The sequence below is a fragment of the Artibeus jamaicensis genome, unplaced genomic scaffold (assembly GCF_021234435.1).
Source record: "Artibeus jamaicensis isolate MK-2021 breed Jamaican fruit bat unplaced genomic scaffold, CSHL_Jam_final contig_2790, whole genome shotgun sequence".
NCBI lineage: Eukaryota > Metazoa > Chordata > Mammalia > Chiroptera > Phyllostomidae > Artibeus > Artibeus jamaicensis.
Genome location: NW_026521616.1, coordinates 1004917 through 1027107, shown reverse-complemented (window position 1 = coordinate 1027107; position 22191 = coordinate 1004917). Strand labels below are relative to the sequence as shown.

At 48.5% G+C, this 22191-nt stretch overlaps 1 protein-coding gene across 2 annotated transcripts; it reads right to left on the bottom strand.

Annotated features, from left to right (window-relative positions):
- Positions 1-3210: 3210 nt before the first annotated feature.
- PIPOX (pipecolic acid and sarcosine oxidase) lies at positions 3211-14579 on the bottom strand. Of its 2 annotated transcripts, none has more exons than XM_037162841.2 (8): positions 14368-14579; positions 12977-13125; positions 6590-6731; positions 6118-6300; positions 5434-5586; positions 4894-5052; positions 4255-4330; positions 3211-3978 (listed from the first exon to the last, which is right to left on the bottom strand). In XM_037162841.2, the coding sequence occupies exons 1-8, from the start codon at positions 14479-14481 to the stop codon at positions 3848-3850; spliced, it is 1107 nt and encodes a 368-aa protein (XP_037018736.2). In that variant the 5' UTR covers positions 14482-14579; the 3' UTR covers positions 3211-3847. The 2 variants fall into 2 exon arrangements, with proteins under 2 accessions (XP_037018736.2, XP_037018735.2); XM_037162840.2 differs by having other exon boundaries at positions 3212-3978; positions 6590-6803; positions 14368-14578.
- Positions 14580-22191: the final 7612 nt, after the last annotated feature.

Below are 22191 nucleotides of genomic sequence, written 5' to 3'. Positions count from 1 at the left end.
TGGCTTTCAGGCAAGACTATAGGCCCACAGAGATGAGCTTCTCATTTTTAAAGACTTCCAAGAAAAGAAGACCATAAGAGTGCTTATATACATGTTCTAATATCTCACAAATCTACTTAGCGGGATGGGTATCCTGATGTCTAACCTAAACAGCTCTGGCTGCACTGGAAGCCTGCCAGTGAAATAGAATATCCACTTACCAAATTCTTTTTAATCACCTTTCAAAGAAATAGAATGCAAGCACCAAGTCACAGTCCAGCCTGCTGTCCCCAGACTAACTCATCCTTGTTGCCTCCTTCCTGTACCTTTCTTCTATGTCATACTCACGCTGCTTAAACTCTTAAGCCTGTTCTGGGTGCCAAACTCTGGTGACAGTTTAACTGGCACCAACTACACTGTATTCCCCCTCTTTTCTGCATCACGATTACTGATTCGTACCCCACAACTGCCTAGGTCTTAAGACTCCAATTACTTTCCTCTGGCTCTCCTCGCTCTGTACCAATCTTTTCCTTTTCCCCATCGCCCCCTAATTTTTCAGTTTGATGAGGCTGAGAGATGAAGAATTGGGTCAGAGGCGCAACAGCATCGATTGCCTCTGCTTTCCCTTCCTTTCTGGACCGGCTCTCCTCCCTCCCTACTCTCGATCTATTTTTAGCCTGCCTCTGTTTTCTTTAGCCTGGGTGGCAACCAGAGGGCCTCTTTCTCTTCACTGCCCTTATCTCTCCCCTGCAGCCTGTGCAGACCCCAGCTGCCCTTCTGGAGGTCTTACTGCCTGCCCCATTTATTTTCATTCTCTTCCATCTTGAAGATATGTCGGGTCTGCCTGAAAGGGGATGCCTGGCTACGCTCAGGCAGAAGGAAAGCAGGGAGATAATGCTGGCGGGTGTGTTTGGGCAAATCCTTCAGTGTTATTCAACCCAAGGTGTCCTCCAACCCTGTCTACAATGGCTTGTCCTCTTCTCTGTGCCCACAGACTCTGTTCTCTGCGCCTCCTCTCCCCTTCTGTGACCCCGCCTCTCCCCCAATAAGAAGTGCTCAGTTCCATCACTTGGACATTCTGGGCGGTTTCCTTTAGGTCTGGGAGTGTGCAGCATTCCTGGGGGGGTCTGTACTTGCCTTTTTGGCCTGCACATTGCCAGTATCCTCTTAGCCGATTCCTGCTTCTCTCCACCCCTCCCTGATCTCACCCCTCCCACGCACACCCGTCCTGCCCCCTGCGCCCTTGGCCCGGCACCTCCGTGCACTCTGTTTCTGGGACACACCGGCTCATCTGTGACGGGCCTTAGCCAGCTCGGGCAGGGCTTGTCAGCATCCCCCACTTGTCCTTTCTTAGCCTCCTCTAGACATTGGTCCCCTCCTTCAGCTGCCACCAGCAAGCTGAATTAGACTGGATATTCTGGAAGGGCGGCTGCAGCTGGCTGGGGGAGGAGGGTGGCACAGACAGGCAGAGGCAGGGGACTGCGGGCAAGCGTGGAATGATAGGGAAACGCGCCCGACACCTTTCTTCCCAACGTGGCCAGCTTGGGAGCTGGCGGGATCTCACATGGATCCCTCTCTGTGCCTCATTTTCTCTCTCTCTCTCTTTCTCTCTCGCACACAATACCTTGCTTTACAATTTATCACGTTGTCTTACATACATCCAGATACCTGCCTGGCACACTCCTCTGAGCCCCCTCACGGCTCCCTCCTCAGTGGGTCCTACCCTGACCACCGTGGAAAAAGGCAGTCCCTCCCCCCACACTCTCCATCTTCCTCACCCCATTCTGTTTTTCCCAGCACATTTGTCACCTTCTAACACACAATATAATTTACGTATACGTATTGTTTACATTTCTTCCCCTCCGTGGACAGCGAGCGGCACAGGAACAGAGATTTCCACCTGTTTCATTCACAGAGGCACCCACAGCGCCTGACACACAGTAGGAGCTCAATAAATATTTGTGTACTGAATGGATAAGTGAATGAATGACCTCAATCACTCCACACTCCTGTAGAGTTGGTTGATATTATTCCCTTTTTTTATTGTGGTGAACTATACATAACATAAAATGCACCATTTTAGCCATTTTTAAGTGGCATTTAAGTTTAGTGGCCTTAAGCACATTCACTTAAGCCATGTGTTTGTGACGTGTTGAACTAGGACACTGTGAGAGCCTCATCTATCACCATCTATCTCCAGGACTTTTTTTATCTCCCCAACGGAAACTCTGTGTCCATGAAACACTCATCCTTCCCTCCCACAGCCCCCAGCAACAACCATCCTACTTCCTGTCTCTGTGAATACAACGTGTGTCCTTGTCCTGTCTGGCTGACTTCACTTAGTATCACATCTTTGAAGTTCATCCGTGTTGTAGAATTCTGCCCATTTTACAGATACGCTGATTATTTTTATTCCCACTTTACACAGGACGAGGTTCAGGAGACCATCTGAGAGCACCTGAAAAGCAGTCTCGTCGCAGGATTGATGGGATTGGCTGGCTTTTATAATTCCCTGGAGAAATCAGTGCTAATCCATGAGCCTAGACCTGTATGGCAGTTGAAGAGTAATTTCCTCTGTGTTGAATTCCCTTTGGGAATATTTTCACTCTCATTCCCACTTCCCACTCTTCCACGCTCAGTAACTCCTAACATTTGCACTACCACCCCCCCCTCCACACCCCCACCCCGTGCCAGTTTCCTCCTCCCCGGAGCACTTTAAGTCCTTTCTCTTGGGTCAGACTGGTCTGGTCTGGAGATCATCCCACCTGGGTGCATTAAGCCTTGCTTGAGTCCCTGTTTACACCCCTCACCCCTCCTCCCACCCTGGGGTAGCTACGAGCCTGCTCCCTTTCAAAGCAATTAGTGCAAGGAGACCAGCCGACTTGGTGCTAATGCCGTTTCATTAAGTGGGAGCAATCCTAATGATAATAAAATGGCACATTTAACATTCAAACACTGAACAGGGTTTCTAAGCGAGTGTGCCTCTCTCTTTCTTTCTGGTATAACAGCTCCATCTTCATAAGGACCTGACAATACACCTTAATGAGAGACTGGGGAACTGAGCATCTTTACAGAACCAGACAGAGGATGAGAACCAGACAAAGAACCCAGAGAAAAGGGTGCAGTGCACCAAGGGGATACAGCCCCCAAGGACTCCTGGGGCAATGGATTCTGTGGTGCTGATTTAGATGGGTAAAGTCTGTAAAAAATGAGGTCCCATGGAAAATAAAACCCACCACAGACTTTAATGCCATGCAGTTATTTACTTATTTATTCACCACATTTTTAAAAATCTTATTTATTTATTTTTAGAAAGATGGGAAGAGAGGGAGAGAAACATCAACTGGGGGACTGAACCCACAACTCAAACATGTACCCGGACCAGGAATCGAACCAGCAACCTTTCACTTTGTGGGACAACACCCAACCAACTGAGCCACAAAGTCAGAGCTATGTAACACATTTTTTTCCAACAAACATTTATGGGGCGGGGCACGGTGAGCCAGATTTTACCGGAGTTTGTAAATGGAGGGTGGCTCTAGTTTTAAGAAAGGAACTTCAAGAGCAGCAGTCATGTACACATCATCTTATTCACTCTCCCCCAAGCAGCTTTAATCAGATCCATTTCAAATTCATCAACTGTCCCAGTGAAGAGAATTTTAACAATTGCTTTGGTCTCCTGAGCCAGTCCTTGTGCCCCCTCCTCACACAGACATCCAGCTGAGAAGTCACTGGGGAGCTAGATAGGGAAAGAAGGTAGATGAAATCATCTGGTGTTTATGGGGAACTCGAGAGCAGGAGCAGGGATGGCGTCTCACAGCCACTTCCTTCATCCGAGAAGGAGATAAGGGAGGCTGCCGGCCAGGGGTTAAAGGTGAGCTTTGCCCAGGCCAGAGAAGCGGCTGATTCGAAAAGGTGTCAAGTCATAGGACGGTGTTAATTTCATGCTTAGTTCGTACAGGATCTTGCCCACCACAGGGGACAGCTTGAATCCGTGCCCTAGAGAAAGAAGAGCAGGTTGTCCGGCATCTTCAGAGAGGAAGCCCCCGCCCCAGCCCCCAGACAGAGCTAGTTCTCTTGGTCACATCCCAACGCCAGAAGTTGCCTCCCACTACGAGTCCTGTTCTTCTCCAAGCACCCTGCCCGGCCCCTGACAACTCCGCGTCCGGGCGATGGGCACTATCTGGCCAGCGAAGAGCATGGAAAAACGCATCTTGCCTGGCACCGAGGTAGGTCAGCTTTAAAGCACCCACCATCTCCTCTCCTCAGACTCACCGGAGAATCCAGCGCCAATGACAATGTTGTCATACTTTGGGTGTCGATCAAGAATGAAGTGCTTGTCAGGGGTGTTCTAGAAAGAAACAACCACACCCGTGTCCTTTGAAGTTAAAGGGAGGAGGAAGAATCGCAGGCTCAGAAAGGAGGGGACCAGGCTGCATTTCTTTCCAGAAAGAATGGAAATGCGGCCCGGAACTTTCTCTGCGCGCCAGTGCCCCCCTTGGGTATGTCAGTCTTTCTCATTTGTCCATCTGCCTCTCTTCTCGCACAGAGCTATGAACACAGTAGGTGCTCAGTTAATGCGCATAAACTAACTTGGCCAAGATGCCTCAGGCTCTGGTGACATCTGTCTCTTCTCTTTGTCCCTAAGGCCTGCTCAACTAGAACATCTTGCCAAAAAATCTTTTAGAGCCCTTCTGGGAGACATAGCAAAGGACTACCAGGCATAAGCCTAGTTTTCTAATGAAAAGGCATATGAATAACTCCTAACGGGCCCTCTCTGGTGGAGGTGAACCGACCCGCAGCAATGAACTTATTTGTCTCAAGTCACATACTAGGTCAGGAGTCAAGTCGAGCCCGAGGAGCACCAGGGTGAGCTGCCGCCTCCCGCTCCCGCAGGGCTGCCCACACCCTTACCGTGTACATGCAGTGCTCCACAATGGCAGGCTTGGGCTCTAGGTCGGGTAAGTGGTCTCTGACAAAGCAGCTCAGGATTTGGATGTCTTGGACATCTGAGAATGCTGCAGGGCAGTCCCGGTCCTCGGGAGCTGCAATGTTGCCGTGGTGATAGCTGACCTGGCTCCCAATCAGAGCAGTGTGAGCTGCCAGGGCCAGCATTCCTGCACACCCACCCAGCCCAGGGGACAGGCTCGTACACACAAGACCCCCATCCATCATTCCAGGCTTCCCAGTCCTGACAGATGCTGCTTGTTGCCAGGCAAGGTTGCCTAGTTGTTCATTCCCTAGCTGTTCATTCGCTAACCCTCTGTTTACACAGGGAGAGCTCCCTTTGCTGGGCCTCAGGATAGTTGGGAGTCTTGTACTGCAAGTAGTGAATAGTGGAGTAGACTTCTGACGCTGCCCATTGGAATCCTAGGGAGTCTGCCCAGGGAAGTAAGGGCAGCTGCCCCAATTTTGTGTGTACCCCTTCTAGCTTTCTCTCTGCCTTTCACTCACCTTCATCAGCCCTGGGTACTCTCCGGAGGGCAACCCATAGATGTGGTGGGGAGCCAGACTGAGGTCTAGGTCCAGGAAGCATGGAAAAGCCTGAGACACGCCATAGCTTCCGGGAACCCTCTCTCGCCAGTAACACACATTGATCCGCAGGGTCTTGAAGCAAGGAGAAAAAGTAGAAGATGAATGAGGAAAGCCTTGGGACTCTAAAGACAACGAGAACAGTTTCTTCTGGGGTCTTATAGCCCTTCAGTATAAGCCCAATGCCCCACTTAATTCCTCTATCCTTTCTTCATCCCATTCCCATGTCATTTGCATGTTACATTATGTTGTGATGCACAAAAATCTCTGGATCTCTTTCTCTAACTCATAGTCTTCTCCCATAACTGCACCCAGTTTTCTCTTCTTTCTCTCTATTAAATATAAGGTATAAATAATACCTTATATTCATTCAGTGCTTAGACTAGCCAGATCATCCCCACGGACTTTATCATTTCATTTAATTCTCCAACAACCATAGGGTTGTTTATAACCTGTAAAACCCCCATTTTACAGGTTATAAAACTGAGGCTCAGTGACATAAACAAATTTGCCTAAAGTTATCCACTAGCAAGTGGCAGATCCCGGATGTGAACTCAAGTTAATCTGGCTCTTAAGCACCAACTCTCAGGCATCCAGCTCCCCTACCTGGAGAGGCAGCTCAATTCCCAGGAGAGAGAGGACCTGGTTGGTCCAAGGACCTGCTGTGATGACCAAGTTCTTGGCTTGGTAGGTGCTGGAGGTGGTTTTCACCATGATCTGTAGTCCTGGTTTTATCTCCATCACCTTTTCTCCATCACACACTTTGCCTCCTAGTTGTTGAATTGCATCCTGAAAGGACAGGATCAGGGAAAGACTACATATGTGGTTCACCCTGGTTGAACTCACAAAGAGTCCCTCACTTAGGGCAGAAAAGAGAGTGCAGATTCTAGACCTCCTTTCCCATACTGACAAGGCCTAGCAGGGTGTATAAAACTGCCCTGCCCAAAGGTCAAGACTAAATAAAGCCAGCCTGAAAAAGACTCTCACCCAGTGGAGGTTAGGGGTGGGGGCAAGGCTGACTGGGACCCAGGATGCCCATATCAGGAGCTGCATTGCCCCTAATTCTGCATAACATCACCTGGAGCACTCTGAGGGCCTTGGATGCATGAAGAACTCCACCGAACTCGTCCAAGAGCCCCACTTCTCCTCTGGCCAACCGAATATTGGGGAAACGTTGCTGCAGTTCTTCAGACGAAAGATACTGGTGTTTCGCCCCCCACCTAGACAAAGTAGCCTGGATTGTCTTTAAATCTTGATCCTCCTTGATTCCCAGAAGCAGTAGTCCAGTCTGCCTGTTACACACACACACACATACACACACACAAAAGACACCTGGGTGAAGGCGTGTATCAGGGCTCTGGGCCATTCTCTCTCACTCTCCGGCAGGGGTCCCAGGGCCAGGCATCAAGAAGAGTCCCAGCCTCACATTAAAAAAAACAGGCAAAGTTATCTTGATTCTGTCACAAGAGTCCCAATATTATTGAGCCGGATTCCAGCCCATTCCCAAGTCTGCTGTTGCCTCTCACTACTTACAGGTTTGCTTGTCCCTCCATCCTCCCTCCTGTCCTTAAGGGCAGAGACCCTAAGTCCTCCTTATTTCCACACCTCGAGAGGGGCAGGTGCTCAGTGAGTTTGATGTGATTTCTTCCCCTTTCCCCCATCCCCTGACCCCATTCACTATTTTTGTCTCTATTCATTACCCTTTCCTCCCACCCCTGCTGTTTTTTCCTCTGTCCCTTTTCTTGTCATGTAATGTTCTGTGCGTCTGCCTGTCTTTTTATTCCTTCTCGGAAGCTGCCCGTTTTGTGTCCTCCATGGGGAATTTTGGCTCCGGGTCCCGTCCTGGCACCCCCTCCAGGACCTTGCGCTGGTCGCTCACTCCCCAGGCCCCAGGTTCCTCCTCTGCAACAACGACTGTTGGACTGTTGGTGGTTCCATGCCAGGGTGGTACTATCTCCAACCCAGGGCATGTGGAAATAGGATGGGCCGTTTTTTTTTTCAGCTGTCACAGTGCCTGGAGGTTGCCACTCATATTTAGTGGGCAGCGACCAGGGATGCTAAACCTGCTGCTAGGAAGATCCCACCCAAATGCCCATAGCATCTTCATGCAGAAGCACCAGTAGATGTTCCTTAGGACTCCACCAATTAATTTAGTGATTCTACAATTTTGTTTCTCCCTATGCATCCCTCTCTGCTTCTTACTCACTAACAAAGTTGAAAGCTGCTTCCCTTTAATGCTTTCTGTCTTTCTGTCACAAGAGACCAGAGATCTCTTTTTGTGGAAACTGGTGTAAACAATGGAGGGGGGGTCACTTTGGGCCTGGGAACCATTCCTGTCATCCCCCTCAGTTCCAGCAGCCGTAGTGACCAGCATCAGCCTGGTACATACCCCAGGTACTGCATATAAAGCTCGTAATAGCCTATAATGGAGTCTCATGGATATTACATGCTTCCAAATCCCACATTATCTTGTTGGGGGGATTAAAGAGAAGACGGGGAGGGGTTAGGGACACAGCGGGCCCCGGGGCTGGTGTCAGTACACAGAGCCGCGCAGCGTGCCCAATTCATTTGCTATGGCACCCGCCTACCCAGCATTCACCACTGGTGGGAAAGCAATAAAGAGGTGCCTCTCTCCCTCTTCAAAGCTCAGCAGAAGGAAGCTAGAGAAATCCCCACTAGACGGCAAGCAGACTTTTTCCTGTGGCCCCCCAAAAGAACTTCAGATTGGTTCCCAGAGAATAAAAAATTGCCTAGGAAACTTCTTGGTCAACAGGATAATTAAGAAGTTGCCCAAGTGTATTTCTTGAGCCCTTTTTACCCAATGGAGTTGTAACTGGATAGAATTCTGGGAAAGACCTGACTTAAGCCTCACCTCAGCAGTCAGATCCCTGGCCTGGAAATAGAGCAGCAGAACCTAACCCTGCCTGCAATACGGGCAAACTTGGTGTCTCATATGCTCTGATATTTACTGCCTTTCCCTTTCTTCCTCTGTCCCTCCTCTCCTTCCTCCTTTTCTTTCTTCCTTCTCATCTTCTCTCCTTCCTTCCTTCCTTCCTTCCTTCCTTCCTTCCTTCCTTCCTTCCTTCCTTCCTTCCCTCCTTCCTTTCTTCCTTAAAATAAGAACCCCTCTTACAAGAATGTACTATACAGGGAAGATGAACTCATGCCAAGACAATGGGCCAATCTGTTGAATTATGCAATGCTGAGTGACGTCCTCATTCCCAAGCCGTCCTGTGGTGGATGAAGCGGGAGCTCCCCATCCCGAGGAGTAATCAGTGAGCTGATGCTGCCCGTGAATGTAACTGTGCCGATCATAATCATTTTGCTCCAGCTCTCTGCCCCTGTGGCATTTATTTCTTAGCCCAGATATTGATCTAACAGTGGGAAATTTTCCATCTGAATTTGTGATGCTGGACCCTCCCCTAGTCCAAAGATGCGTTTGGGAAATTCTCATTTTCCGTGGATCACAGCTGAGCTATTTGGCCTGAGGGAAACCGTGCATTGCTGGAGAAACGCCTAGGATTGGAGAGAGATTTTTGACCATTATGAGCAAATCAGAAATAAATGTAAAACACTGCCTGGAAATGCAAAGGCCTGTCATTATGGGAGATAGGTGAGAAGCTCCTGTGGGAAATGCTTAGAGAATTGGAAATCAGTCAATCAAAACCGGGATTGGAGAATGCGTCTTTGCCCCCAGAATGAAGATAGATGATTTCCATGGGCAGATTGAAAATCATTTAAGTGCTTATTTTCTTAATGGCTTTTCCTAGATCCCAATAAACAGACCGCTCATTCTGCTTCAATTTCTCACCCCCATGCTCTGGGCCTTCCTCTCCTCTTTTTCTGCTCAGACCTAAGCTGCAAAATTTGGGGAGGCATCACAGGAAAAAGAAATGCTCAGGAAATGACTGATCAGGGCTGGCCTAGAAAGAAAGCACCTTGAAGTGAGACTGGGTGGTCAGGAAATCCTGAAGGGGTGCAGCTCCCACCTCCCCGAATGTCCTCAGCGGAGTGCAAAGCATTTGATACGAACTGTGCCTTCCTTCCAACCCTAGCTGGATCTGGCACGAGGAAGAGGTAATCAGAGATTCCTCCCAAGGGTCTTGTTGACTCTATGGCCCCTCTAAAACCACGGACATGATGTAAGGAGTTGGTGATTAGGGATTTCCAACAGTTACTACAGCAGAATAGAATAGGAGGCAGGATGAAGTGGGGAGGATTTGGGAGGGGCAGACATCTCTCCTTGCATCTGCCATCCCCTATCCCAGCCTCCAGCTTTTCCCTGTCTGGGTTAAAAGTGCCAGGCACGCCAGCTCTCAGAGTCACCTTGAGGAAGGGATTGGGGGAGGGACTTGGTAAGGGCTGCTGTCTTTGTTGGTTTTGGAGGAGCTCCTGGGGTTTCATCTTCCGTGCACTGGGCCGAGGTGGAATTGGTTAACAAAGACTGCTCCAGGGAGGGGATGTGGCTGACAAGCCAGACACTTCCCCGACACAGGAAGCAGCAGCTGCGGAGGGGGCCAGCAGGTTCTGCCAGCAGCTGTACTGCCTACGGCTGTGATCTTGTCTGATATTGTCAGCTAAGCAGGGGCAGCCCAGGTCAGGAGCTAGATAGTAGGACTCAAAGGGAAAAGGCAGGGCAGGAAAGAGCGGGGACACGGAGCTGGGATTTGCCGTTTCTATTAACGTCCTGGCTGTACACATCACAAAAGACTCAGACCTTGTGATCTGACACATGTGTCACCGTCTGTTCCCAGAATATATGCAAATATCCTGAGCACACCCATGTTTAGTATGCCCCTGTCGCAGGAAGTGGCAGAAGAGAATAGAAGGAATTGGACAACCACCTTACCTATCAACTCCTGAAGGTGTTATTTTTTAAAATCATCATTCAATAGCATTAAGTAAATACATTCTTGTCTGTGAGTCAGGTTATGATATGTTGCTAGTTATTCCAGGAGAATCTCGGAGAATAAGAACCACAAGGATGATGGGTCATTTAGAAAATCAAAATGAAAAATAAAAGCTAAAGGAATTGGGATGGAAAGTGTCCATTCTGTGTCCCTACTAAGTAAAGAAACCACATAAATTAGTGTGTCTAAGTAAATTAGGTTAGCCATAGGAAAGACTTTAATAATAATAATAATAATCATAATAATAATAATCTCCTCACACTCAATAGGACTTTTAAGGTTTTTCAAAGCACATTCACTTTACTCTGCCTTTTTTCATAATTGAAGCTGTGAGACATCAGAATGGTCTTTTAAGAAGGGCTGTGATATGTCCTTGTCTCTAAAAAGATTGCACATCAGCAGCCTTCTGATCTGGGATGAGTTAGCAATGACCTTGTCTGGAAATGGGGGGTAGACAAAGTAACCACTTTGTGGCATCTTCTGAACCAGGGAGCCAGCAAACTAGGACCCGGGGACAAAATCAGATCTGACACTTGTTCTTGCTGTTGCACAAGCCAAGATGGTTTTTGCATTTTAAAATGGTTGCTAAAAAGCAAAAGAAGAATATTTTATGACATGAAAATTAGATGACATCTCTGTGTCCATAAATAAAGTTTTATTGGAACACAGCCATGCGCATTTGTTCGCTCGTTGTCTGTGGCTGCTTTCACATTGCAGCGGTAGAGTTGAGTGACTGGAAAAACTGAATAGTTTCAAACAAAGGCCATACAGCATGCAAAACCGAAAATACTTGTTATGTGGCCATTTACAGAACAAGTTTGCCAAGCTCTGCTCTAGACTACAGGAATCCTCTGATTTGCACTAATAGGTTAAGGCCCTGACTACTCAGTAGCAACCCTCTAATGAGGTTTTGGGAGAATTCAATGAGTTAATATGTATCAAGTACATTGAGAACAACCTTACTTTCTTGCTATGAGCACTAAATATGTGATGATGATGATGACAATGAAGATGATGATGATTTGTCTAAGCCCTTTACATACTTATCCTCCCAATAGCCTCATGAAATAGATATTATCCCTCCTACTTTACAGATTAAAAAACTGAGTCTCAAAGACATTAAACAATAATGACCAAACCACATAGCTAAATGTGTCAGAGTTTATTCTTAAACCAGGCCTGCCTGCTTGCCAAGGAAGATTATAATCTATCCAAGGGTGCCTTTCCCTCTCTCCCTCTCCAGCAGACTTTCCTCTTGATATTCTTGGTTGCTGCATCCTGTCTACCTCCTCCTGCTCTTCTTCCTCCCTTGCTCAATTGAGATAGGATGTTGCTGACCCAGAGCAGGTAAAAGGAATTGCCACATATTGAAAGGTACTAGGCACTGTGCCAAGTATTTCATAAGAGTCTCATTTAATCCCCATTAAACACTGTGAGAAAAAAAATGAGACACAGAGAGGTACAGAAAGTTTCCCAAGCTCACACAGCTGGTAAGAGGTACAGCACAAAGGCAAATTTGCACCAGAACCATCCTCCATATGAAAGTTTCTAGACACTCTTCTCACATCTCTTTTCGTTGCCTCCCTGGCTGCTAGGAAGAAGGGTGCCCTCCAAGGTCTCAGCAGTTCCTTTAGTACAAGAGACTCAGCACTATTCACAGATGGCTGACATAGAGGGGTCCCTTTGCCAGGCCACCCCTCAGCAAGACACACTTCTTTATTTGGGTGCTGGGTGCATTAGCTGCCTCTGGAATAAATCTGTAATTAGCTGCCCTAGCTGTATTTGCATAATGGATTTCACTTTGTTCTTAAGTTAATGGTGTTTTTGCAACAGAACAGTAACCTCTTGGTTCCTGGCCATTAAAATAACTGCCACCCTGTAGGGTAGAGCTGGGGTTTTGTAGAAAGTTCAGTTAAGAGCTGCAGAGAAGGTGGGAGGGGAGGTGGGGTGAGTGGTTAAGGTTCTCTTTGCGTCACAGGCTGTTTGCTTTCTTCCCCAGAAGTGTTTGATAGGTCAGTGAGGAGGGGCCTTGAGGGTCAGAGAGAGCCCTAGAGGCAAGAGGGAAAGAGCTGCAGGCTCACTGCCTGGCAAGCCATGGGGTCTGAGGAGAACCCCTATTTCATTCCTATGGGAGGAGGTATTCAGAGAAAATGCAATGGATTTATAGGGGTCGATCTGGGTGGGAGTTGGGAGGTACACTCAGCATGGAAAGTTATGATACTGGTAGGAATATAAAGAATCAAGACAGCAGGCTCCTTTTCTGTAACAATCCCTGCCCTACAAGAACCTCAGATGGCTTCAAAGAGACATAGATATAACCTCTGCTGGTCTCAAACTCATGGTCTGAGCCCAGTCCTGGAACTCAGAGCCTGGCTGGAGCCGCGGGGCCTGAGGGGTGGCCATGACGGCGAGTAGAATGCTTCCACGTACCTGCACTTCCCTAGGCCCTGTGTCCCTCCACGTTCTTCACGTGTTCATGGCACTGCTCCCTCACAGACTAGAATCATCTCTGGGCGCCATCCCCGAGATTTAAGGAATTCCTCCCTGAATACAACCTGTATAATTGGGTTCCGGTTTCTTGCTCCAGCTGGGCCCACATCTGGTAGCACTCATCCATCATCTGGGTGTAAAAGTCTTCAGGGTATGCCCTTCGGATTATCCGGCTCTGCCCATGGGAGCTTCCTCGGGAGTGTGGTAGAAAGAACTAGAAGTGGAAAGCCAGAGAGACAGCTGAGGCCGTTCCCCCTGGCACTGCCTGCCCGCCTTGAGGAGCCAGCTCATTCAGTCAGCCAGGAGCTGCCGACCAGGAGCACTTACTCCAAACCTTTGCTTCCACTCCCGCTTTATGACCAAGTTCCGGACCTGCCTATCAGAACAGAAGCTCTTCAGTAGCATGAACCGCGAGTCCTTTTCTGCTAACATCATTTGCATCCCAGAGTCCCTCTGTTCCTTTGTCTTCAGCCACCCTGCTGCCACCCCATCCCACTGGACTCACAGAGAAGCAGAACTAGAGAGAATCTTTGGGAGCATTCTAGTCTAGCCCCTCATTTTGTGGACAAGGAAACCGATGCTGACTGTTTTCCTGTGGCTTCAACTCACTCGGGACGAGGAGACCACTTGGGATTTAGCAAAAGATGTAGAGTTACCAGCAAGGTTAAACCAAGAATCCCTCAGGCTTTGAGAAAACTCATAAAGAAATCAAAAAGTGTTCTAACCCATGCAGCGCATTGCCAAGCAGAAGAAACCAAAGCCTGGAGAGCTTTAGTCAGGACCAGAGGGTCGAACTCTTTGGAAGGCAGGCTGGGTGGACGTGTCCTGGGAAGGACCCTGTAGACACGCAGGCCCACCCACCTGTGCGTGGTCCCTGTAGACAGCCCTGCACAGGGTCACCTTTTCTATAAGAAAAAAGGGACCAAAGTCTTATTTCCTGTGTATCAAACAAGCAGGTTGCTATTATCTGGAGATAGCAGGAAAAAAAAAAAAAAAACAGAGACCTCTGCTGGGTTCCAGGGTGAGAGGCCAGGAATGTGCAAGGAAGAGTCCTACCTCTGAAGCAAATTATCTTTACTTATCATTACCCAGAGCAGAACTGATTCTTTTTCTGGGTCGGATCAGTCATTTTGACACAGAAGGAAGAGAATGGTGGCAAGAAGGAAGAGAACAAGGCCTGGAACACTTTCTTGGTCCAGGGCAGGAACTGAGGGTGGGGTCCGGCGCAGTAAAAGGAGGAAATGCACCTAGAAACCCAATGTGGGTCTTAGGGAGGGTGGAACTTTCTTTACATTATCCCGAAACATACCAGGCAGCTGAGCTATATACACATTGCACAGAATTCGTGATGATCTGGCCCTAGCCTGGCCCCATAGCCTGCTAGCTCTGGAAACCTATCTCTGGGGGAGGAGACATGGACGTTCCTAAGGTCAGGGGTGTAGAGGGGACATAGTACCTGCTCCAGCAGAAGAACCCGCTTCCCGTTTTTGGCCAGGTGGTATGCAGTGAAGCAGCCCTGGATACCTGCCCCGATCACAATGGCATCCCAGAGATCTTGCTGAGTGGCCATGATGTCCAGTTAGCCCTATAGCCACAGCGCCCACACACAAATGAGAAGGAGAGCAAAGTGGGGCTCTGGACCTACAGAGGAGGAGAAGGGCAAAGTGCAGCCAGGCCAGCTTTCCCACAGTCCTCTGGGGCCATGTCCTTCTCCCTTCCCCCAAAGGGCACAGGGTTTAGCCTGGACTCTTCTGCACAGCACAGCTGAGCAGTCCAATTTTGTGAGGTTTAGGCCAGCTCAGCTGCCAGCCTCACCCTTGCATCCCTCTAGCTTTCTATTCTTGGCTCAATTATTGTCATGCAAATGGGTCCTTTCCTTTGCCACCTTCCTGTCTCATTATGATCTTTGTCTCCAGGACCTCAGCCCTGGAATTTCAATGCCTCCTAGACCAAGCTGGGCACCAGGAATACTACCTTGCCCGCTGGCTCGCCTCCCTTCAGCTTGATTTGCTTTGGAGATCATAGAGCTTCCGAGCTAAGAACTTGGCATTATGCCCAGGGTAAGGTCCACCTCCCTGGTGGGTGGTGAGATCAGGGGGTAAACGCAGAGGTCAATTGAGAGGGCAGTCCTGTGATTATGAAATTATTCTCAGCATGTTTCACTCTTATTTTTAAAAAGGAGGAAAAGAAATAATCCTGAACAAACGGAAAGCACAGAGTGAGAGGAGGAGCCTTCTCCCGAGGCACAGACAGGGGCCCAGGCGCTAGCCTAGGGTGGGGAGGGGCCCCCTGTAGTGCTTCCTATGTGCCCGGCAGTGCGCTAAATGAGTGCTTCCACACGCCCTGGAGGCAGAGGCAGGATTGGCAGGGCCTGATTCTTATAGGATTTGGGGGGGTCCTCTTTAAGAAAAGGAAAAGAAACATTATGAATACAAAATTAGGTGCTAGGACTTGGAAGAGACTGTGCAATGAAGGAGTCCCGCGGTTGAACTTTCATTAGCTTCACAGTAAAACTGCTTCCGCATGCACTATCTCATCTAATCCTGACAGCCCTGAGCACAAGTGTTTTCATCCCCACTTTCGGTAGGTTAAAGATGGCCCCAAAGTCCTTGTCACTCTTCATATCACAGGCTCTGTGACTGCTTGACCCATAGAATATGGCAGAAGTGATCCTGGTAACGTGTTCTGGGCCCGGGTGTAAGCAACTGAGAGCTTCCTCTTCTCGCCTTGGAGCACTCACTGCCGAGCCCTGACCACGTGGGGAGGCCCTGAGACAGTGCGGAGAGTCGGCTGTGACACCACCTCGGACACCAGCCCAGTGCAACCGCCGCCTAAATACGAGTGGCCTCATTTACACCACATGAAGCAAAAGAATCACCCAGGCAGCCCCATCCGAATTCCTGACCTCCAAAATTATGACAGAATAAATACGATTGTTGTTTTTAGTCAGTAAGTTTTGGGGTGGTTTTTTATGCTGCCATAGCAAAATATCACTTTCCAGCCAAAGACATTAAGGCTCGCAGAGGTTGTAACTCACCCAATGCCACGCATCTGCTAAACTCGAGCGCCGAGAGGCGGAGCCAGGCCTGTCTGCTGCACACCTGTCCCCGGAACCACTGTCCTGCACCGGGGATTGTCAGAGCTTGTACTGATGACTCTAACTGGAATATTTTGTTTCTCTCATGGCCATACTGTGAGTGGGAGAAAATAATAGACTGGGAAATCCGTGTGGCCACGAGGAGCTACACAACCTCAGTTCAGTGGCCTGCCCTCAGCAAAGACTCCCCCAGACTGACCTTGGCAATGAGCTGTCTTCTCAGCCCAGCCCTTCCTTTTCTAGGAATATAGGAGCCCAGAGAGGAAGTGCCATATGACTGGCTTTCCTTTTTCTTCTGAAATAAAAAAATTACTCTAGAATCCATAAGTCATTTTAGCCCCACCTCACCCCAAGCCACATGGGACTAGATAATATCCACCTCACAATTGGAAAGCTCCCGTAGGATAAAAAAGTGGCAAACGTAACTGAGAAAAATGTACTATATAAGTACATAAAGGTTTGATATAAATATATAAGGTCAGCCCCCAGATTTCTCTTGATAAGATGTCAGAGGAGATAAACAGTTTACACACCAGGAAAATCGGATAGTAAATCCTCACATGGAAGTGTGCCCAGTCTCACCAGCAATGAAAGACATGGGAATTAAATAACTTTGAGGCACGATGACGTGCCCATTAAATGAGCAAAATTAATATTTTAAAATCTGATGTCGTCAATGCCGTGGGGATGGAGAGACAGTCCCCTCGGACTGTCGAGAGTAGACCTTCCGGAGAGGGCAGGGCCGTGTGCAAGAACAGGAAGATGGTCTCGACCCTCTGACCTAGAAATCTGAGTTGGAGAACTGTACCCCAAGGAAACATCCAAGGGGGGAGAAAAAGACATTTGCACACAGACACTTATGTCTGTGCTCTTATAGTATAAAAAATTGGAAGCAGCGGGGCCACAGGGAACAGGTGAGCACACTCTGACATGTGACACAATGGAATGCTATGTAGCCATTCACAGTGACAAGCGTGGGGCCCGTGGGCTCCGCAGAAATGTGTGTATGAAATCACACTGACAAAGAGAGGCAGAACACAAATAGACATGCGGATCACCATCACCAGTTACGTGTGTATGTTATCAAAAGCTCTAAAGAGAATTTGGCCAGGTAATTGAGCTTAATGCTCATTAGTTTCTGTGTTCTAGAAAAACTGCGCTTCCATTGACAATTTATAAAAGAAGAAAAAATCCCCTGGGATGCAGATGCTTTAGATCTCCCCGGTCACTGGTTCCAGGGCCGGGCACGTTCCTCCTTTTTTCTAATCTCAGTTCTTCCTGCTGCCCCTGACATTTCTTATTCTTTGTCCTCCGGGGAAGCTACAAAGCCGCTGGTAACCCACCCCCCCTTCCTTTGTTTAATATAACATTCCTTCAGAGATAAAATGACAATTCCATTTCCCCATCCCCACTTTACAAGCCTGTCCTGGATTCCTGGACTCAAGCATTTTGCTGCCTGTTAAGTATTTCAAGCGGCCCCTCCGAAACCCTACGTTGGTAATGGCCCAACCTTGAAATGAAAAGCAAACTGACCTCTGACAGTTTCCCCTCTATCTCAGGGTTGTCTGTCCTTGTGGCTGTCTGGCGGACAGGGACAGAGAGAGACACGATCCTCCCCCTCAAATTCCGTTTTGACACCCATTCTGGATGGGAAGTCTGTGAGAGGGAGAGCCAGCAGCCCCACACCGTGCTGCTGCCTGCCAGCAGTTGTGGCTCGTGTCCTGGGGCAGAGCCACTGAAGATGTGAGGCTGAACTGCTCATCTGATGGCTTGATTGACACCTCACAGATGGGGGTGGGAGAGCCGAGCCAGGGAAGCAGCAAGCTGTACAGCTGAGAAAAAATGAAGGGACACAACGAGACAGAGAGAGAGAAGAGAGACAGACCGAGGAGGTGAGTGGGGAGGGAGAGGGGCTTCTTTTGTCTTTCCTCTGCACCTCTTCACCAAGCAGGAGCCTGGAACAAGAAGACAGGCTGGAGGAAGTGGCCCCTCCAGAACCATCCTGCCAGCTGCCAGGGCAGTTTGGGGCCCTGAATGTGCAGAGGACTCCCACATGAGAAAATGAAGAGGGACACGGCTGGACCCGTATTAGGTCTCCAGACACACAGGACCCACTGAACGTCTCAGGTTTCACCTCCTCTCCTGCATCCAGCTTCCTTCTCCCCAGGTCATCCAACCACCCTCCTCACCTAGATCCTTGCGTTAACCTCATAACCGGGCGTCCTTGCCCCACCGCCCCATCTTCACCCCTATTAATCTATCCTTCCACGTTCCTGCCGGAATCCTCTCTCTCAATAATAAATCTGAACCCGTCACTCCCCTGCTGAAAACTCTTTAACAGCTGCCCATTTCCTGTGATGACGAAGTCATAGCTCTTAAATTGGCACACAAGGCCATCTGCATTCTAGCCTCCACCTGCTCCTGCCGTCTCCCCCAGGTTCTTCCCACTGTGCTCTTCAGGCCCTGGCCGCTCAGAGCTGAGAGAGGTTCCAGCATTTGTTATGAAGACACCGAATTCCCCGACACCCCCAAGCCCACCAGCATGGCCTCTCTCCCACAGTTCCTTCTCGCTTTGCAATGAGCATAGTGCATTGTACTTGTTTGCATGGCTGTCTTCCCCTTAAGCTCTCTAAGGGGAAGGGGGTCTTCTGATTGTCATTTTTTCATAGATAATACAGACTGAAAAGAAGTCTCCTTCCCACCCTGTCCTCAGCTACTTCCTTCAGTTCATTACATGCAACACTGTTACTATTTTCTTTTGTATCCTTCTGAGATGCTCTGTGGGCATACACACATACTTATATGGTATTTTCTTTTTTTTTAATCTCAGAAGGAGCATACTATAGTACCTTGCTGTTTCCATGTCCTGTATCTTGGCTCCTACATGAGTCATATGGAGCCGGCACATTGCTTCTGATGCTGCATAGTATTCCATGGTAGAGGAGGCATTTGAGACAAAGAAGGCACTCGTATGTGTTTGCTGAATGGATGGTGGGTTTTTCTGGCTGTCATAGGCACCCTGTAATCATATGGCTCTCTAGCTGTCTGGCATTAGATGCTCAGGAAGGTGAGAGGTCCGTCTGAGCTGGTTCAGCAAGTTACATCAAAGGCTGACCGTGCCTTCTGTGAGCTGCTGAGGGCAGTACACCTTCAGGCCAGGAGGCGGGGAGGTGGAACACCCAGAGACTCTGGCTTCTGCTTCCTGCCATGCCTTTATTTTTGCATTTGTTAAATGGCAGATATTAAGGTCAACTCTGCTCCCTCAAGGTACAAGCATTCAATTGTTACCCTGGCCAGTTGCTCAGTTGGCTAGAGCATCGTCCCAAAACACCAAGGTGTGAGTTCGATACCCGGTTAGGGCACATACAAGAATCAACCAATGAATGCATAAATAAGTGGAACAAATCAATGTTTCTCTCACTTGCTTGCTTTCTTGCTTTCAAAACAATCAATAAATTAAAAAAATTTTTAAAGAAAGGATTCAATTGCTATGCAGTCTCCAGAGGAAGGGAGAACAATAAGGAAAGTCCTGGAAATTGGGACTGAAACTTGTAAGAAAATATTAAATCATCATTTAGCCTGGGAAGGGCGGGTGCACCTTCCAGATTCTCAGACCTCACTGGGACAAGAGGAAAGGCAGAAAAATGAGGGAGGCAGCATTTTCATTGTTTTAAGATGAACACCGGAAACTCCCTCATCTTATCTCAGCACATTTGCACCCTCATCTGGTTGTGGTGCCCTAAGATTACCTAGGTGTTCACTAAGTGGGTGTCTTCACGTGTACGTATATCTGAGTGGGTACCTTTCCACCACTGGGCTGTTGAGAAGGCCCTGTTCAAGCTCAGCAGACACTGGGAGAAGTGACAGATCAAAGAACGCTGAGGACTGGTGTCCCAATCCTCAGGTGAGGGTGTGTCTGGGGTGGAGACGGCACCCGCACCCCCTGTCAGGAGCCTCTGCTCCCTTCCCCGGAGAGACTTGTCTTTCCCATGCTTCATGGCCTGGATATCAGGACACTCTGGGGCGGGGAGTTGCAGGGAGGAGTAAGACGTGGGGATAGGAAAAGTAAAGTACCTTTCACGGATTGGGCTGGCTTGACAGGTGACAAATAGCAACCAAAGTTCAGTAGCATGCAGGAAGATTGACTCCAGGGGTCTGATTCTCTGGTGTTCTCCAGTTTTCAGGTCCATGTGGTGCGCCCCTCTGCTCCGCCTGCAGCCGGACTGCTGGCGTTGCTGTTGTTGGGGATGGAGACAGGCACGGGAGCACACCACCCTGCCAGGCATAGGGTCGTGGAGGCAGAGGATCAGAGGAAAGACTGACAGAAAGGAGGGAGGGAAGGGACGCAGAATTCTGGGTATCAACCCAAGACCCCTTCCATTCCATTTTCTGTTTGTTGCCTCCAGACCAGCCCCCAAAGCCAGGTTAGCCCACCTCCTGAGCCCACCGTGCCTGCAAGACTCATCTCTGACCCTGCTTTCTCACTGGTTCTTCTTTTTTGTTAATCTCCACCGAGGATATGTTTATTGATGTTAGAGAGAGAGAGAGGGTGAGAGAAACATTGATGTGTGAGAGAGAAGCAGCCATTGGCTGCTCCCATATGTGCTCCGACCAGGGATCCAACCGCAACCTTGGTATGTGCCCCGACTGGGGATCAAACCCACAACCTTTTGGTGTATGGAATGAGGCTCCAAGCAACTGAGTCACCTAGCCAATTCTCCTGTTGCGTTTTCTGTTTCTGCCTTGGGCCCCTCTCCTTCCCTTGTGTGTGTGTGTATGTGTGTGAGAGAGAGAGAGAGAGAGAGAAATTTAAGGGAAGGCCTTTGCAAACAAATGGGAAGAAACAGGGGCCTGGCTGGAGGAGGCAGTTTAAGAGGGAGGGAGAGAAAAGGCAGCTGGGAGTCTCAGACGTCAAAGCCACCTACCTGGCCCTGATTCTTAGTGAGAAGCCTCCTGCTGTTTCTCCTTAAGGGGGGAATGTTTAGCCTGCTGGGGCCAGGAAGGCAACTCTCAGCTGTACCCCTCTCTCCTCTCTCATCTGGCTGCTGGTCTAGACAGGACTTTCACACTCGGGATTTACCAGCCTCTTCAATGAATCTTTGGGCTAGCGTCTTTCATGAGTTCTGGAAAACTCTCAGCCGTTATCTGTTCTCAAGCATTTGCCTCTGCCCTATTTGCTTTCCTCTCTTTCTGGGACATGAATTAAACATACATTAGACCTCTATTCACTGTATCTGTTATCTTCTCTACCCTCCTCCTCCTTTTGTCTTTCTGTGCTGCATCCTGGGTAATTTTTCACTATTATCTTTTACTTTGCTAATTCTCTATTCCGCTGCATCTCCGTTGCTTTTAAATTAATGAGTTGAGTTTTATTGCTGTTACCGCGAGGTTTTTTTAAATTTTTTTTGTATTTTTTATTGATTATGCCATTACATTTGTTCTATTCCCCCCTTTATTCCCCTCTACCCTGCACACCCCTCCCCCACCATCCCCCCCCTTTAGTTTATGACCTTGTGTCTCAAGTTCTTTTTTTTTTTAAGATTTTATTTATTTATCTTTAGAGGGGAAGGGGGGAAGGAGAGAGGGAGAGAAACATCAATGTATGGTTGCCTTTTGTGTGTCCCCTGCTCGGAACTGGCCTGCAGGGAACTGGCCTATAACCCAAGCATGTGCCCTGACTGGGAATCGAACCTCATCCTGTGGTTCACAGGCCCGCACTCAATCCACTGTGCCACACCAGCCAGGGCTCAAGTTCTTTAGATTCTATATTTCCCATACTATTCTTGCCCTCCCCCCTGTCATTTTCTACCTATTATCTATGCTACTTATTCTCTACCTTCTCCTCCTCCCACTCCCCTGTTGCTAACCCTTCATGTGATCTTCATTTCTATGTTTCCACTCCTGATCTAGCTGTCCTCTTAGTTTGCTTTTGTTTTAGGTGTGGTTGTTAATAACTGTGAGTTTGCTGTCCTTTCACTGTTCATCTTTTTTATCTTCTTTTTGTTAGATAAGTCCCTTTAACATTTTATATAATAATGGCTTGGTGATGATGAACTCCTCGAACTTGATCTTATCTGAGAAGCACTTAATCTGTCCTTCCATTCTAAATCAAAGCTTTGCTGAATAGATCAATCTTGGTTGTAGGTCTGGTTTTCATGACTTGGAATACTTCTTTCCAGCCCC

Bases quoted from the DNA above. Each gene is read 5' to 3' on its own strand.
- PIPOX (XM_037162840.2), bottom strand. From the start codon at position 14,481: ATGGCCACTCAGCAAGATCTCTGGGATGCCATTGTGATCGGGGCAGGT. The intron at 6,301-6,589 runs GTGATGTTATGC...CTGTCCTTTCAG, and splicing joins AGGCCCTCAGAGTGCTCCAG to GATGCAATTCAACAACTAGG. The intron at 5,587-6,117 runs GTAGGGGAGCTG...CCTTGCTTCAAG, and splicing joins GAATTGAGCTGCCTCTCCAG to ACCCTGCGGATCAATGTGTG.